Source organism: Durio zibethinus, chromosome 11, assembly GCF_047325235.1.
Source record: "Durio zibethinus cultivar Kanyao isolate XHJ-2024 chromosome 11, ASM4732523v1, whole genome shotgun sequence".
Taxonomy (NCBI): domain Eukaryota; kingdom Viridiplantae; phylum Streptophyta; class Magnoliopsida; order Malvales; family Malvaceae; genus Durio; species Durio zibethinus.
In genome coordinates, this window is record NC_143172.1 from 3,185,995 (window position 1) to 3,205,672 (window position 19,678).

Consider the following 19,678-nt stretch of genomic DNA (forward strand, 5'->3'; position numbering starts at 1 on the left):
AGGATAACCATCATTCTCATCTACTTTTGTTTCATTTCATGTGTTGAAAACTGTTCATCATCAACATTTTCCTTCCTGCTCCCTTCTGTCTCTTCCTTCTCTTCAAGAAGACATAATTCATAAGTAACCATCAGATAATTTATCCGATGACAGATTGGAGTTTCCGTGAAGGATACTGGCTATGATCATTTGAAAGGCAATGAACATCAACCCGGCTTTGTCTGTAAACTGATGCAAAAAATGGTGAAAGTAGCACTGAACTTCAGAGATCAATGGTGGCAAATAGAATAAGAGCAGATTTAAGATGGTTCCGGGGAATGAAAGAAACAATAAGAATGAATAGATCCCAAATAGCTTCATGAGTAACAACCTGGCTTTGCTCAAAAGAAAAGTCGATATATATATATATATATATATTAAAGTACTATTCAATTCACTGTGAAATGCAAAACATGGATGTTAAATTTATAGGTTGAGCAATGGAGAGTTACTATAGGCAGTTTTTGCATGTTGATTCTTGAGATGTTGGTGAGACAATTTCTTTCTATATATAGAGAAATTAAGGTGATTTCTTTCTATGTGTAATTTTGAGTCCAAATATCTTTCCAAGTTGTGTAGTGGATGAAGAAGATGCAGATGCTGCTCGCTTCTTTTACCTATTTTATTGATAAGCTGTCGTTAGTACCAAATAAATTGAATGAAAAGGAAATTGCTCGGCTAGACGCTTTGAAAAATGTTAGAAAACTTAAAAGAGTGATAGGCAAGTGACACAGGATATTTATTATTTAGGGCAAAAGACAAACAAGCAATTAACAATGAAGTTGAGGTGTTCAAAAGACACCGGTTTACTAAATCAGAATCCATCATCACGTCGAAGAAAGGCCAACTCTCTCAATAAACATTACATTCAAAATATTCTACATGACACAACAGCGGCAGAAGCCTATCTAATCATCTGTCTAACTAAACAATTGGTGATAATAAATAGGATAAGGCGAAAATGAACATGAACCATGCACTGCATAAGGAAATTTAGATTAGCCTTCAGACAAAGATACATTAATATCAGTGAGCTTATTCCTTGAATCTGATGGCAGCGAAGACCAGCTATCACCACGGAAGGCTGAGGAGATGTTTGATTTCGGATCAGCACTAGAAACGGGAATAGCAGCCATCAGTGTGGCAGCTGATATTGACTCATGCTTCTGTTTCTTAGGCTTCTGCTCATGCTGGTTCCCGGCAAGAAAACTGCCCACTACAACCTGGTTCAAAGCAACCAAAAGTAAGAAATTTAGAAGTTCAGTCTTCACCGGGGTTTGAGGTAATCATTTGGTTAAAAGAAAGTTGTGAAAACCCAGAAGCGTGGAAAACAGCAGAGGGAGATAGAAGAAAAAAGGGAAGCAGATGGAAGTGACATAATAGAAGCCAAACCTGCACTGGGCTAGCAGCTACTAGGAGACCAGCAACTCCACCACCTACTACACGCCCATCAGGACTTGCTAATGAAACACTCATCCCACCAGATCTGCCTCTTGTTCCCCCAGTGTCATTGGGCATAAATGAACCAGACAAGGACAGTATCTCAAAACGACCCTGCAAGAAATTTGAGAAGAGATAAGATGTCTGCCAATGAATGATCAAATAAATGAAGTAAAATTCACCCCATCAATAGGCAGATTAAAGTAGATGGGGCTAATATACTGCAACTTATGAAAGTAAAAGCAAGGTTATTAATGTTGATCTTGCTGGAAATATTAATCCTTTTAAATGTAGACCTTCAAAGGGATATTATATTTTGAATAAATGCAATATTTAGAAAGGAATGCTCAGATGATCTCCTAACTGCAAAAGGAAATATTTACGGAAAAGAAAAGTGCACGACATAGCTCCAACAAATTGCTTATGCACTCGCTTGCGCACATCACATGTGTCTCTGGTAAGATGTTCATGCAACAGCTCACAACTGTTGATCAAGAAATTTTCTAGAAACACAAAAAATGCTTTCACAGAGAATTCAACTTTCAAAGGGAATGAACAACTGTCAAGGCACAAGCATAGAATGACTATACATGCTAAGACCCATATAATTCAAAAGTCATCATGACTAATCTAGAATTAAAGAGAAATAAAGCATTACCTCATATGTCAATGTACCCCCGGAAGAATCAGATTGGCGAAGAGTGACACTTGAGATCACCCCATTTGCAGAGAGAATGCATATAGCTCGAGGCCCTTGTTGAGAAAATGATATAATATTCATCGTGACATCCTAAAATAACCAAAAGAAAATCACCGATATACTAAATTAACAAGTTTGTTCTTTAATATCGATCAACAGGATGACAGCACAGTATTCTCAAACCATATTTTTGCCAGAAAAGAAATTATGTAGTTTTTGCATTCATGCCAACTAAAATATCATGCAACCTTGATGCAGAATGTAAGTTTAACTTCCAGATAGCAGTTATGTTTACAACATACCTCACCAGCATTAACAGTGATGATATGCGGCGTAAAATTAGCCCCAACAGAGCATGCAACCCATTCCCCTACAAAAAGCAAAGTCTTACAAAATTAGCAACTAGATGTAGGAGTTTTCTCTGGCAAGGGATCTTCCATCACCACAAACAATTCCAAACACAGCATAAAGGAAACTGGACAATTAAACGCATGGAATTTTAGGAAATTTAGATCTGTGAACACCGAATTAAGCTCGTTATCCCTATAAATGAATAAGTGGGGAACTCAAGGATAAGCAATCAAAAAGTTTATACCACAAAACCACATCATTATTCTTACTATTATTGATACTGTAGACAGTCAATACCAGGTAAACCTTCATTCTTTATTCAGAGGTTACTTATATGTGAAATCACTAAAATAATGATGCCATCTCAAATTTTACTTTTCAGCTTATATTTATTACAAACAATAATTATTCGAAGATGGGAGCGGATGAGTCATCTTTCAAGGGAACAGAATTAGATTGATTGACAAGGGAAAACAGAATGGCACAAGTGAAAATGAAACAATGTAGAACATAATTGGTGTAATGGAAGCTAAAATTCTTCCAAAATGATCTCAAGATCCACTTCTTTTATGGACACATTGAAAAGGAAATCCTACATCCTTAAAATGCATAAATAGGACTTTCCTAGAAAGTGTCATGATCAGTGCATTCTAATCAATATGAAAAAACAACTAAAAACAAGCATTGGTGTCTCAAAGGTCATTGCCCAGCTTAAATCCTGCAAGACAATAATAAACATCCTGGGGAATTCATGAAACTTATCCCGTTGCAATTTGATATTCCCGAAAACAGTGTAAAACATTGTACTACAATACCTAGAAGTTGCATTCTTTGCTAGACTAAAACGCACGGCACTCGATCTATGTGCCCTGCAACTGAAGTCAGCGGGAGGACAAACTAGACAATTAAACTAGTAATAGTACATATGCTTGTATATTCTTCATTTTTCTTAAGGTTCAAAACTCAAGATATGAGCACGGCTGAAATCAAAGAAATTAGATGCAAGTAATCAAAACCAAGCCCCAGATATTCATCCATTCCCCATATGGTAGAAAAAATCCACACAAATGACATATAGCCACAAAATATCAAAAGATTACGAGTTATTATTCCAAGAAACCAACAACCAAGAACTTAAATCCAAACTCAATAACCCAAAGCATAAAATCAATTTCCTTCTCCATCTGGCAGCAAGATCAGCCATCAAATAGCAGACTTGAGCAGGTGCACCAAAGGTACCATGCACAAAATTCTCTTTCTATAAACGACGCCAAGTGGCAAAGGACACTCATAACAAGAAGATTCCATCATTCCCATATTACATACCAACCCATGAAAACTCTCACCATCCTTCCAAAACTACCACACACACACTTATCAAGAGATCCCTCAAGTAGGGGCATCTAGTCACGGCTCTAAGGTCCCACTTCAACCCAACACTATCACAAACTTAAAACTCAACAGGCCTAACCCTTTCTCCCTACTCACTAAAAACACTTAAAACAACACAAAGTGAAACACAAGAGCTCTAAGGTCCCACTTCAACCCAACACTATCACACACTTAAAAATTAACATGCCCACCCCTTCTCCTTATTCACTAAAAACACTTAAAAACTACACAAACAAAGTGAATCAACCATCACCATAAAACACCAAAGAATCCAACTTTTAACATGAAAACAGCCACCAAATCACTTGGAACTCAAAAGGGTATCCACCAAAATGGCTAATAGTTTCTCGCCTAAATTCTCCAGCTCGTACTTAGCCTTCGAAACAAACGTCGGCGACTTTACTTTCCCTCTCTTCCCGGCTGAGAAATCGATCACCGAAGGCGGCGCAGCCGTCGATATAGGCTTTGGAGAGAGCGCCATAGTGACTGAACCTTCCGGTCCATATTTTCTAGGCCTTCCCCTCTTTTTCTTCACGGGCATCCCCGCCACCAAAACCGGCAGCAGGGCTGGTTGCACGGCCGATTTCGAAGGAGGCTGCGGCGGCGTAGAGGATCCAGGAGTCAGGCTCTGGCTGGCGTTTTCGGACCTTGGAGCTATGTGGTAGTCCGATGGAGCATCGGATCCTACCACTGTAACCCCACCAGTGGCAGTAGTAGTAGTCACAGCATCTCTTGACTCCATAGTTAAAACTTAAACCTCTACAAAAAAAAAAAAAAAAAAAATCTTTTTGAGGTTTTATCAAAAACCCGTTTGGATTTTAAGCTCAAACAACTAAACACAAGGATTGAATTTTTAAAAAAAAGTACAAAGAGAAGAGCTTTTAAGTTCAAAACCAGAAAAAGATTTTGAGTTTTTGGTACCAAGGAAAAAAAACCAAAAAAAAAAAAAAGAGTAGAAAGAGAGCTTTTAAATTCAAAATCAAGAAAAGATTGAGTTTTTGGTACTAAGAGAAGGTTTTGAAGTTGATTTTGGAGCTAAAAATACTAGTTTTTTTTTTTTTTGTCAGTTAAACTCAAACAGAGAATATGAAGGGGTTTCTAATTTTTTTGAAAAAAATTTGTAAATTATTTTTGGAGAACGAGATTTGTGAAGGAAAAGTTAGAAAAAATGATTTTGAGTTGCTTGTGATTTTTTTTATTAAAAAAAGAAAATGATGAGATATAAATAATAAAAGAGATTTTTTATTTTGTTGTCTGGATTTAAGATTAATAAAATAATGGAAAAGGAAATTATTCAACAGGGCCTTTAATGAAATATTATTCTTTGTAATTATTAATTATTTTAATTGTTAAGATATTGATATTTATGTTTGGTTGGAATCTTATAAATAAAATATAAAAGTGCTTAGATTTTTTTTTAATTTTTTTAAGGGACAATGAGAGTATGGGTATGTGTGGATTATTATATAAATATACTCAAAAACATAATTTTTTATTTCTATTTTGAATGAATGGCAAGTAAAATTAGGATGCCAAGGCTTGAAGAAATTGTTTAGAAAAGGAAAAAAAAAATAGAGGGGTGGGCTAAGGCAAGCAATATCATTACTTTTTTTATGGGGCCTAATAATTTATTCTTTATTTAAAAAATATATAATATCATTAAAAATGTGAAATTTGAAAAAACATATTCCCATTCCTAAATTGTTTTCTTTTCATTAAAAAAAAAGAACAAAAAAATGAAAAAAGGAAAATTCATAGTAACATAAACTTTGGCCACTCGTGGGGGGAAATTATTGGGAAAATAAATTTGAAAATTGTGTAAAAGAAAAAGAAATATAGCAATCTATTGAATGAAAATAAAAATAAACTTTCCCCCTCTTAGACTGAAAAATATCTTTTTTTTTTTTTTAAATTACTCTATTTCATTCATATTTTTATTTTATAAAATTAATATTAATTATTATCTCATCAAACAGACATGACCCAACAAATGTGTTTTTTTTTTTTGGATAAGTGAAAACTGCTTTTTGCAGACATGATATAATACCATAGTACTCTATGATGTGATATTATGTTATCTCTTAACTAATGTAAATTAGTTTTATAAAAAATAATAACTTATTATATTAAATCAAATATATGTTATCTACTTTTATATTTTATTTGGAAGGAAAGAGCTAAGAGACAAAGAAATGAGAGAATTTATGATCAAATTTTTAAAATAGGATTAACCATTTTCAATTTTCCCTTTTCTCTAGAATAGATCTAGCTTCATGAGAAATACTTTGAGGCAAATAAAAAATATATATAAAGAATATTATTTTATTAATAAAAATTAAAAAAATTATTATTAAATCTATTAATTAAATCATCACTCATGCATTACAAAGATTGAATCATATATTACATACTTAAATAAATAAAATTAATTCATATATCACAAAAATTACAAATTAATTTATTAATAAAGCTTTAAATTTTTATAAATAAAATAATTAATAATAATTTGATTACAAAAAATCATTAACACATTATGCGAAACAAATAGGTGAGATGTAAGGCTGGGTCAAATATCTCTTTTTCAGAAAGAAAAGAATTTTTTTAAAAAAATTTATGGAAAAAAAAAGTAATCATAATTCAATAAAAATAACTATTTTAATATTGTGGTCATGGATGGACCGCAAACGTTGAACCAACAAAAATGCAATTAATTTCAGTTATAATATTAACAAATTCTGAAAGGTACGTTGCCCAAAACAAGAAAATAATATTAAAGAAATTAGATTGTGATAAGAACAAACTTACAAATAGTATTTAATTATTTTTTTAAAGTTTTATAAGTATTGGTGATGAGCTCGATCAACTTTAGCATCCACAATTTTTTATTTTTTAATTAATAATAATTATTATTATTTGAATATATAAAATTGTGAAACTTGCAAACATTTTTAATTTATTTAATTTTTTGGCAGCTAATCAGACCTAATTCTTTTTTTTATTTACTTTTAACTCATTGAAAAAAAAAAGGAAAATAAATAATTGAAAATGTTGTCATAAAAAATTAACACTTGAAGTTAAAGCCAAGCGCTGGTCATATTGCATGTCTGTGTCAAGGAGTGGAATACCAAGCTGGAAAATAATATTAGTATATTTTATTTATTTAAAATTCATATTACTATTATATTTTTAGTTTTTATTTTATTTATTAAAATTTGCTATCTTTGCTTAATAATATTTTTATAATAAAGAAAAAGTTAATTGCCGGCATCCCAATTAATTTTAGTTGATAAGAACATGGCTACTTGATTGCCCTTTTTTGTCATTATGATTCTTCAATTTAACTTAATTGATTATCATTTGAAAATGACTTTTATTTTTATTTTCTCAAAAATTATTTTAAAATTTTTTTTGATGATTCAAAAGAGTAAAACACCATACATCTTGATTTTTCCTTTAAACAAAAGAAAAAGAAAAGCTATGAAACCATTACTACTTTAAGTTAGCTTAACCCTTCTAAAGAAAAAGCAATAATCAAATCATTCCTACAACATATTTTTAAGTTTTTTACTTCCTAATAATTAGTTTGTAAATTTTAAAAATAAAAGAAAATTTGGTGAATATTTGATGCATATATTTCCACACTTAAAAATTTGGGTTCGAAATTTTTTTTAACAAAAAAGGAAAAAAACAAAAAAAGAAATTCATACTAAACACTACTACTAGTAGAACATAAGAATCTTGGGTATGGAATGGTACATAAATCCTTTTAGTTAAACCAGGTTCCAAATTGAACAGCAGTTATGTTGGAAAGAGGGGCAGTGAAGATAAGTGGAATGAGAGTGAAAGTGACAGATGATAAAATGGGTGGTTGTCCCATTTGAGATGCTTTATAAATGAGTAATAGAATCCATTTTTACATGTAAAAGAACAGAAACACAGAATCTAGTTGTTGGTCTTGCTGGTAAGAATCAATATCAATAAAAGGGTCAAACGTAGGAGGTAACTGTTTCTATATTGTAAGGGTTCCTTCCTCCTCCCCTTGTACTTGTCAGTTCCTTGATCCTCGAAATTTTTACACTTGTTCGATTTCGAAGTTACCAATTTCAACGGCCAAAGCCTAAAACTTGAATGAGTATGTGAACAGAACATATGATAAAATTGTCTTTTATAAATTAATCCTAGTTGTTTCCAATAAAAGCTCCTCTGGGAATTTCGGCAAAGGATTGATGGCCGATATATCACTCGCTATTATATAACAACAACCCAATATATCAGGCAGCCCCTTTTTATGACTATCCATGAGAGGAGACGTGAAATCAATTTTCAAAGACCATGATCTTAGGCAATCCATTAAGACGAAGTGCTTTTCCACTGGCCACCAGCTGAGCTGTGGCATTCTAAATCTAACAAGTTCTGGCCCATTTTTGAAAGGCCTTGGAGGGATCCCGAGATTGCAAACTTGGGATATGATGGGTCTTTTCCTCTGTCAACAGTGCTTCTTTATCTCAAATTCAGATTGAAATTTAAGGCCCAATTCTATTACACCAACCAGCACAGCAGAATCCCAAATGGGTTGGTCCATCGTCAATTATAACCCAATTTCCCCAGAAGCGACCTTAACTTGGGGTCAGCCCTGATTTGGCCTTTTGGTACATCTCCATTTCTTTCTCTATTAAAACAATTAAAACAATTAGAATTGCATCTCCTAATAGTATTCATATATAAGATTAAAAAAAAAACAAATAGCATCACTAGTAACATTATTGGAATTAAAAATAACTTGGACGGAATATATTATTTAAAATTATTGTATTATAATTAATTAATTATAAATAAAATGCTCCAATCTACGCCATGATAATATCAGGAAAGAACCACTCAAATTTATGAACATTTGACTCCATCATATGTCATGGATCATGTTTCATGTATATTTGGAATGACAAGTGGTTCTGGATTTGATTAGATTAGACATGAAGATAGAATTGTGACATTGGGGGAATCAACTAGTCCGATCATTTTCACGAGTCTTGTTTTTTATGTATCAAGACCCTACATGAGATAGGAATAATGACATTCCATTAGACAGATAGCAAATTCCAAAGCTTTGGTCAGAATCTTCTTTCTCCAAAGTCTACTTATCTGATTTAGCATCTTTGGGGAACATTCGATTAATTGAATCCTGCTGTATTTGAGTTTATAATTTGCATCATCAGCTGGAAAATTCAACTGAGCCTGCAATAACATTACAATTAGAAAAGGCCAAAAGCAAGCATCCGTCAGATTCTGCTAACAAATAGAAAAGAACTAAGAAGATTACTGTTAGCAGCCAAGGTTCCTCCAGAAACAAGGCTTCTGGATGGAGCCCTAGTTCCATTATTTAGTCAAAATCCGGCAACTAAATATTTTTGTATATAATTAACAAAGAATTTATAGTTATTTTTGTGGTTATACTGAGACATCCGTTAAAATTTGAACTATACAAATGTAATTGTCTTGTCTACGTGATTCGCCTAATTACAGTTTGCCAATTAACAAGAAAACCGACATAGCCATCCTTCAGACTTCAACAATGTCCTAAACCCTAAATTTGTTGTCCTCTTGGATTATTATCTTGTTCATATTTAAGGATGCTTACTAGTCTCTTAAGCATTTAATCCAAAATTACTCAAATATAAAAAAAATTCATTTAACACGTCCTTCACATTATGCCCAAAAAAAATATAATAAACATGAATTTTAATATTATGTTAAGCGCATATCTAAAATCAATTGATTACAAACATAAAAGTTCAATTTGAATATAAAATATTAAAAAATTTAAAACTTACGTACGTGGGATAACATCATTTATCAAGGTCAATGCTAATTAATTTTATTTACTATGGTAACCAAGTAGGCCAAGTCGCCAAGACTCTGAGTGGTTATCAACTTATCATAGTAGCTTTTGTTGAGGTAATAAATGTAGTTAGAGATTATGATATGGTAAAATTAAGGATTAAGATGTCATTACCATATTGTGTCGACGTGATTCCTGTCCTGCGTGATTCTCTACTTTTTTAGTGACAATCCCCTTGTATAAATAGGGCACACTTGTACATATATTGACAAGCTTGAAAATACAAGAACTATTTTCTTGTAACAGCTTTCATTTACTTTAACAGAAACTTAAACAAAGTCATTTGACTTTCAGAAATTTTCAGGCTAATTAATGTAGCTGGTAATGATAGCCGGATGTTTGTTTACCTTTTCCTTATCTGACACGAGAAATCCTAGTGGTTAAAATTCTTAAAAATCCTGATCCACTTGCAATTCAGAAACCCTAATTGAACCCATACTGTTAGAATAATTAGGATGTGCAGGCCTATATCTCAATAATTAAGTGTTGGCCTTAATCAATTACTAGTAACAATTCACCAAATGAAAAAAGTACTGTTCCTTTTCAATATATATTTATTCTTTAAGAACTGTCACTGAAACTAATATTGAACTGTCTTCTGTTCCATATATATTTAATGAATAACAACTCCATTCATTTTGTATCACTCTTACCCGATGAAATATGCAGAAGAGGTCTCTGCCAACGAAGTGGGTAGAATTGTAGGCGGCTATAACTGTTATGCCATTATTATTGAATATTATATCTGAAATGGCATGCAACTGTCCCGATTGGTTACAGTAGGAGGGGTTGGAAAGGAAGATAATTAGGGTAGTGAGTGTTGGGATTCCTGCCTGGTGGCAATAAATCATAGCAGGGTGTAAAGCATGAAGAACATTTACAAGAAGCAGGCAAGGGACCCAAATGCCACCCAGGTACTATAAATGTGATAATATCAAAACAAGCTATATTTATTCAAGTACATATCCAAAGGGCTCAGAACTTTGAGAGGCACCTAAATTTCATGATAAATTAAATGTGAGCTGGTTAATAATAATATCCAAAAGGCTCCCTCCGTAAATGTTCTTTGAGATGTGCCAATATTATATATATTATAGTATTTTTGAGTTAGTTAACAAAGTAACGCCAAGCATCTCCTTTACAGAAAATGCTTTCTTTCATGCATTGTGGGATAGAAACAAGAAGTTCAAAGCTATGTGAACACCGTCTAAGAAAAAGCCATAGACAAATTAAAGTATAAAATTATAGAGAATCTTATTACAAAAAGAAAAGGGTCCGAACAAGTCTCGCTACAAAGCAATTGCTTTGTTGGATGCTTTAAATATGAAATATCTAACCCTTTGGATAAATGATTCTGCAATTGGAGTGATGGAAGATTTGAAATATGAAAACAACATAAATTGCATTAAAAAAATTGGGTTACTGTTTCGGAATTTTTCCGTGTCTTTTTCTAGGTAGTGAAATGAATATATATTAGTGCTATATATTGTTCTAACAAGACATCAACTCAAAAAGAAAGATGGGTGGGTTTCCTTGTCGTTGTAATAAATGATGAAGAGAACAATATAAAGAGTATAAAGACGACATAAAAGACGTAGGTTTGCAAAATTTTAAAAATATCATCAAATTCAATTTGTTGTTTGCCACGTTATGTAAATAGGTCACACTTAATTTCTAGTGCCATTTATAGTTTTTCATGAAGAGTTTCTATTATATTATTTCAAATTAGTTGTTGATATGCCAATAGTTGTGTATCGTATAATTTGTTGATAAAATATTTTTTTTAGTAATGATCAAAGTTTAAATTTGGTCATATAAAAAACTTAATTAAAAAAATTGAGGATTTTTCATGTGAAAATTTTCTATTTTTTGCTCTTTTCATCTGCTTGATAATGTTACCAAACATAGTATTAGTGAAATAAACCAAATTCTATTGTATACTAATGAATCTTCAAAACTTTGAACTCTGTTAAAATTTACTCAGTCATTCAATAACCAATAGTATATTTTCGCTTGACTTTTGTAAGTGTACAAAGGGAAGGAGAGAAAAGGAGTATATATCAATTCTATTGACAAATTAAAAGGATATGCTGCAGAAATAAAGCACATTTCAATCCGCATGTGCAAGGCATAAACATACAGATGTTTGAGATGTAAGCTGCGTGAAGATGAACATATGCGAATAAAATAGCTAGGCTCAAAGACGTAGGACGTTTCAAATAGGTGCAACGAAAGGGAAAATTCATTAAACCAAACTCAGTTTTCCCTTCTGCAATATTGGTAGACAAGGCTGTCCAACTTTTTTCCTAGTGCATTAACAGAACCAATAGGAGATAGTCTCCTTTGAATAATGGGATCGTGAGGCATTCCTTTTTTGGCTGTAAAATTCACATGGATAATTGGTTTTAGGCACACTTAAAAGCATTGGGAAGCCAGATCACTATATGCTTTGGAACAAATGCTGGCAGGGAGATAGGGTTCATCAATATTCTTAAATATATGCAATTGCAGTGTTCCACCGTACCCTTGCCTAGTGAATGCAATTGAACCATCACTTGGCACTATAAATGATGATGATTTGAATCCATTATCCTTGTTTATATATTAGTTTTTAATTAACTTAGCATCAAATTTGTGATAATACTACTAGTAATGATAATAAATCCGTACGTACTACCTTTGAATCTAGTGGGTTAGTAGTTAATACATTTTTTTTTATTGACTTAAAAATAATGGTTCTAGAAGCATTTTAATATCTTACAGATTGCATTATTGCGGTTCTTTTATTTAAAATGGACAGATTCGAGGAAGGTTTCTATGCCACATTTTGGCCAAAATTAAAAAATAATAATAATAAAGGAAAAGCAAAATGAATCTAGCATAAAGTTGCCTGTAAATGTAAACCATACATTGTCAATCTCTCAATTATGTTAATTAGTATCTATAAATGTATTGGCTACTTTGCACAAAGTCCCCCTTTGAGTTTGAACTATTGGAATCTCACATGGGGGAGAATCCTCTTCAAAATACCGATTTAATTATGTTAGTATTAATTTACAAATAACATGTAATTCACATGCATGGCAGCATGTGTAAAGATGCTAAATAGTTCTAGAAAACAATGTTTGGAAATTCAAAAAGAAGTAACCATGGAGAAATTCATGCTAGATGGCCGGTCACAAGTATATATATTATATTTATTTATTTAAGGAAAGATAATGTGAATTTTATTTTTTAAACTATAAATCATGAATCAATCATTAAATCAAATGTTTATATATTAAAAAATATTACAATAGTTCACTTTACATATTTTGAAATTTTTATATTTCTTTGTTTGAGAAATGAGTAAAAATTAGGGGCATGCAATTATAAACACTTGACAAAAAAATTTAGTTTTTCTTATTTATTTATTCTATTAAACAACAAGCTTAATAAAAAGTGAAATTTTAATAAAGAGAATATAAAAAAAGTGATTTTTTTCCTTATCATTCCCTAATGTAATATCTAGCTAATGATTAGCCTAACTTAATCCAAAACCAGGATGACCAAAAGATGAAAATTTTCTTCCCTTCGCATTATAAAAAAGCAATAGCTTAATTGATGTTTGACTGTCCTATTTTTTGAGCCCAAAGCCAACCAAAAGAATGATCCTTATTTTATGTGCAAATTTCATCAAATTATTACGAGAGACAAACAAGCCAAGCCATGGAAAAATTGAAAGACAGACCAACAAAACAGACTTTCTAGTCTATGAAAAGCAGAGCCATATAAGAGAGTCAGCTGCAGGCCATCACACTTAGCCTTAAGGCATGTGTTTCCAACAGTGTCAGTGTCAGTGACTCTTTCTCTTTCTTTCTTCCTCCCCTGAGCCGAAAGGGACAGAAGCTAACCCACCTTAACCGGCGCATTTGCCGGCATGTGAGCCAAGGGGGGCTCTAAAGTTCCCCAAAGCTCACGCGGTTAGCTGTTAAACCCCAAATTTCTATGTGCTGTAGCTAGCTGGAGCATGTTTTTTAAGGTCAAAGTTGTCTTAGTTGTTTACCATTAACTTCTTCACTCTTGAAATTGACAAAACTTCCTATTTCTTTCTTCAAATTCCCATTGTGGACCACAAGGGGGGGATTCTGATTTATGAACCAAAGACTTTAGCTTGGAGTTGGGATGAAGAGAAGAAAAGATATTGTCTCATCTAAATTCATGTGACAACAAAAAGAAAGAAAATTTATGTAATCGAAAAGAGAGAGGGACAATTCACAGCCCATGCATTAATGGGTCAATGACAACAGATTTGATTTTGTTTTGAAATTCGGAAACTGCCAAATTCTTTACAGCTGTTTGAGCCGGTGCTCTGGTTTCTCTTGCTAGTTTCTAGTCCACCACTTGCATGTGTTGAGTGAATTTTTTGGACTAATTCTTTTTGCTTATATATTTTTTAAATGAATGGGAGCAAAAGATTTGTAAAACATTTTTCATAAGAATGCATAATTGTTTGTGGTTAATTTTATGGTATAAATGTTGCAAAAACAAATAACTTATAAAATTACAATCTGGCCAAAAGTATATGAGGCTCTAATTCCTATTAAACCAATTAATAGTGAAGGGAAGAGAGGAATATCTTGGAATTAATTTTAAATTGAAAACAATGGGGGAAAAAAAAGAAAAGAAAAGGAAGGGTGTTGAATCCAAAGCCACAACCCAAGAAACCTTCCACTTCAGGGGATTGACTTGAGTGTCGGGTATGGGTGGTTTTTCCCTGGGACAGGTAAAAACATGGTAAAGACAAAGCAGCCGACTTTCCCCTTGTGTTTTTGCCTTCTTTGACTGCTTTCAATGCCAATCTTATTCAATTAATTTTTTTCTTAAAGCGAGATGGTGCAGAGTCTATAGCTAGTATTAGTAGGCATTGGCTGCCCTGCCTGCCAAGTTTCATTATTAAAATGGGATTCTAACCAAAATTCCATAGATGTTTTAACAAATACAACCAAAAAAATAACTTATTCACCCAAATGGCAATAGAGATAAACACAAGTTAAATTCTCCGAGCTCATGTCAAGCATAAAGAAAGGTCTTTAACATTGGTTTTCTGGTTATTTAGTTATTATATAGGTGCTTTTATCAATTTGAATGTGCCAAGTGCCAATTGTTTTAGTTGATAAAATCTTTTAATAGTTACAATAAGAACTTAGGATCAAGTTTCACATCCATTTATCATGAAAAAGTTGATAGAATAATTCTTATCAATATTTACAAATTAGTTGTTAAAATTATGTCTAATTTTCCTAAGTATGAATATATTAGCCATACGACTAGTATTATTATTTATATGTGACAAGTGTTGAATTTTAATCTCACGTTTTGGACTTTATGATCATGAAATTTTGCACAAAATCAAGTTTTTAAGACTAAAATTTTATGGTATTGATATGAATGTTAAGCTGTGCAATTTTAAGGCTTTATTTAAATGAATAATAAAATTAATTTTAATGAAATTAAAAATAATTATAATTAAAAATTTTTATTATAATTAAAATTAATAAAAATTTATATTAAATAAATCTCACTAAAATTAATATTTAAATTTAATTAAAAATATAATAAATTCAATCATATAACACCAAAAATACCATAAATGCAATACTAGCGTAAATTTTTGGCAGGAAAGTGTGAAACTGGAACAAACTTGGTTGTGGTTGTTATAGGGCGGCAGCGGGTGCAAACCGTTATCACATCCACCGTAATTTCTATCTACCATAAATGCTGGTCTATTCAGAGTTATTAATTGTTGAAGACTTTGTGATTACTGTACCATATCTAAAAAGTTAGGCTAATTGATTTTTCTAATCTTTCCCTGCCGACTTTCCTTTTGAATAGCTGGCCGATACCAGCCAATCTAGTTAAAATTTATGTTCGATTTGGAATTTCAGGCCACTTGACTTGGTTCAAAGTGGTTGGTTGAATTTTGGCCTAAATAAAAAGTATTTGCTTGGTTAGATAGGTTAATATTCTCAGCTATACTAAAAACATTTAAATTTTTTTACAAAGAAGATTGCAGAGAAAATTTTTTTTTTTATTTTAAATATTAAAATTTTAATTTTTAAAAATAATTATATGAATCATACCATCAGTTAAATATAAATATTAACTTCAATTAGATCAATTTAATATAAATTTTTCATTACATTTTTTTCAATTATAATTAGGATAATTTTTATTATTATTTTTAATTTCACTACAATTAATTTTATTATTGATCCAAATGAAACTTTAAGATACAAATTGCTAGAGAAAAAAACATTCCATCTTTTGCATATAATAAAAAACAGAAAAATAAATCAATTTGTGAATATCACCAAAAATCAGTTTGAGTTAAAACAAAAATATTTATTTTTCTCCTTTTGGAAACCTACCATTGTTCCAAATATTTGTCCCCTTTGATTGGTTCCAAATGTTCTGATAAGAGAAGCATCTTGATGGAGTAGTCTTTGGGCAAAGGATTCTTTTTAATCTAGAAGAGTAGGACCTTATGTCTCATAATATTAATCAAACTCCAGATTCTTCCTTTAAACAGAAGGGCGAAATCAGAAAATAAAAGACAACAATATAAAAAAATTTCAAGTCAACCATTATAATTAATTAATACTTCAAAGTCGTCATGTACAAATGTTGTGTATAATAAACCATATTTTTCTTCTACCTAATCTTCTTTTTCTTCCTCTCTGCCAGCAACAAATCTATGGCACAAATCCACAAACCCCACCGACTTGTTTTAAATTTTCTTTTGTTTTCCCTCTTCCCATACAAATTCTTCCTCCCAAACAAGGCTTTGGGGGGTAATAAAAGCAATTGGTGGAGCTGCCTTCCAATCTTCCCTATATGTTCTGTCTATTCAACCAACCAAATCCAACTATAACAACAACTATCACCAAATGCCACCTTTTTCATATGCACACACAAAGGCCGAAGCCCAAACCTGAAGCAAAGAATATGCCAATCGCCAACCAAACAGCACTGAACAAATCTCTCCTACCGAATTGCTGCCCTGGAATTTCATCTTCAAGAATAGGACTTAATCAGCCCCAAATTGTAGAGATTCCTTCTCACTAGGCTCCCAAGTGATAACAACACTGCCCCACCAACCCCTACTGCTTGTTCTTCCCTTTCTGCCTTTTGATGATAAATCAATGGCAATTCCTTTACCTTTAAGTTCCCTAAACCAATCTTTTGTCTTACTGCTTCAATGATTTTGGGATCTGCTTGGTTCCCATTTGCATCTGTTACATAAAAAACGTTTAAAGCCATGTCCCTAGTGGTTGATATTTCAGCTCTCGTCACATTAAGACCGTTTTCTCTAAACGTTCGGGTCACATCTGCTAATAGACCCTGCTTGTCTGATGCGCATAACTCCAGCCTTACACCCTGAAATCACATAACTGATGCATCAGGGTTTGGAATATTGGATAAACATTGAAAATTAAAGATTCAACCTTCAAATAGAGAAATCTCTTGGAATAGAAATATACCTCAGATGCTCTCCTTTCAACTGCAGCTTGTAAGCATTGAATTACACGATGTCTTTCAGGTTCTGAACTAATTGGGGTTCCGTCCGTGTGCCTTATATAGAATTCCTGTAACACCAATAAGCCAATTTAAGTCAACAAACTGAAGCCCAGTAACCCAAATCTTAAGAAGATTTAATAATGAAACAATTAAGCACCAGATATGCTTTATCCTCAGCTGTGTTGATGGTGGCATGAAACACATCATATTGCATATCTGTCAATGTGCAAACAACATCAAACAAAAGCTTGGTTCGATCCTTGCACTGAACATTCACAACTGAATAACCTCTTTCCACCCAATTTTGCACAGTGACCACAGGGGAATCCACCTTATGTTGCAAAATAGGCTTTCTTTCATAGTCACGATCTGCAAACATCATTTGATGTAACCTTCTTTCAGTGTGGGTTACAGCCATAGAAACTGAAGTTTTTGCGCTGCAAATATCATTGTCTCCTTTCAAAACATTCCTTAAACGTGATTCGATTCTGTCAATTTGCTGTGAGTCCTCAATTGGGGACCCTGAATTGCAATCTTTTACATAAATTAAAGACGCAATTCGCCCATTATGAGTCCATACTTTAGCATCTACCACATTGCATTGCAGGTCAGCTAAAACTGCAAATACTTCTGATAAAAGACCAACTCTCTCTGTTCCCGTCAATTCCAATGCCGTTAAACCATTAAATTCATGGCTTCGATCTGGATGAGTGGTCTCAAGGGACTGTAACACAGAAAAATAAAACAAAATAAAAGTCTGTTTTATGGCAAGTTAAGATAGTATAAAGGGCACTAATAATAAAATAAAAAGCACAATAATTACCTGTTCAATGTAGCTAATAACGCTCTCATCAGTTAATTTGTTTCCGTTTAAATCAGTCACATGGAAAACTGCAAAACCGAAAAGGAAAATGTGAGTAGCAGGAATTTCAAGCAACAATCAGGTATAGTAACATACCAAAAGAGCAAACTTTATCTCAAAAATCAAAATTTTTTTTTGAAGTAAATTTAGCTTACCATCCATGAGCCACTGGCCATCAGATGAAATGTTAGCCTTCTTAATTGAAAGGTTCAGATCTGTTAAAACCTGAACAGCGTCTAACAAAATTCCGTGCCTTCTAGCACTATCAACCTGAGAAATCAAAGCAAGAGGAACTGGAATGACTCAAAGGCTTTGAAAAGTCAAAGGAAAACATGAGACCCATAAGTCCAAATTTTGGGCAATAATAAAGAAAAACAAGACAACAATCTTTGCGGTGTGTTCATATTTGAGAGGTTTCGTAGAAGCTGACCTTGACAAGAGTCGAATTGGGGCAAACGGCATTGTCGATCACAACCCTGTAAAACAACAAAAAGCACAGAAAGGTCAAGTCAGGGATATTCAGTTTCTAGTAATTTTTTTTTATTTTAGGAGTAGGAAAAATTTTATGAAACAGATCTTTGAAAAATCTAAGGAAGAATTACAGAGCTTCCGGAACATCTGAAGGGAAAGAAAAATCAAATGTCAAAAAATCATTAAAAAATGAAAATTTTAAAAATGGTAATAATTGTAATTAAAAATTGGTAAGTATTGGTTAAGGCTTAGAGATGATACGGTTCACAAGTTTCCATAAGTATGGAGAGATCCTGTTCCGGAAAAAAAGGAAACAGAAACCTTAGAACCAGAACAAGGCAGAGACCTTGAAGGCAGAACTGAGAAGAACATTGAAATCCAAAAGAAATATGTTACAAAGAAATTGTTGGCTTTAAAAGATATGATAAAATACACAAGGTGAAATTTAAAAGCCCAAAAAAGAGTTGAAACCCAAAATCCCAGGAAGCTCAAAGGTATAAGGCAAAATCAACAGGAAAACCCACTTATCAAACGCAAAAGTTTAGGATTTGAAGAAAGAAACCAAGACCACAAACCTGGGAGTACTCATCCTTATAACAAGCTTCTCATATTCATCAAGATAAGCATGCCACTCCATTTTTCTCTTCTCTTTCTTCCTTCTTCTTACTTTGCTTTCTCTTGAAGAACCCAAAAAAGATTGAAACTTCAATACAAAATAAACTTCAAAAACAACCCCTTTTATGTGTCGAAAAACCAAGGAAACCAACGTCGGTCTTGGCTGAATCAAACAAGGCCAAATGCCAGACACTCTAAGAACTCCTCGACTTTGTATTTCTTCGACTAAATCGCTATTAACAACCTGCCACCAAAGTCTTCTTTTCTCTCCTTTCTTTTCTTATTTTCCCTTGTTTTTGTCTTGTGAAAAAGAATTAGAGTTGCAAAGCGCAAAGCACGCCTCGTTCTT

General features: G+C 32.6%; 2 protein-coding genes across 2 annotated transcripts; both read right to left on the bottom strand.

The window, feature by feature from the left end:
• Positions 1–809: 809 nt before the first annotated feature.
• On the bottom strand, positions 810–5,102 carry LOC111291213 (AT-hook motif nuclear-localized protein 1-like). Its single transcript, XM_022882846.2, has 5 exons — positions 4,274–5,102; positions 2,482–2,549; positions 2,138–2,269; positions 1,432–1,593; positions 810–1,262 (listed from the first exon to the last, which is right to left on the bottom strand). The coding sequence occupies exons 1-5, from the start codon at positions 4,662–4,664 to the stop codon at positions 1,038–1,040; spliced, it is 978 nt and encodes a 325-aa protein (XP_022738581.1). The 5' UTR covers positions 4,665–5,102; the 3' UTR covers positions 810–1,037.
• Positions 5,103–16,425: 11,323 nt separating this feature from the next.
• On the bottom strand, positions 16,426–19,678 carry LOC111290904 (ACT domain-containing protein ACR8-like). Its single transcript, XM_022882418.2, has 7 exons — positions 19,290–19,678; positions 18,674–18,719; positions 18,399–18,513; positions 18,205–18,272; positions 17,539–18,105; positions 17,345–17,449; positions 16,426–17,240 (listed from the first exon to the last, which is right to left on the bottom strand). The coding sequence occupies exons 1-7, from the start codon at positions 19,349–19,351 to the stop codon at positions 16,878–16,880; spliced, it is 1,326 nt and encodes a 441-aa protein (XP_022738153.1). The 5' UTR covers positions 19,352–19,678; the 3' UTR covers positions 16,426–16,877.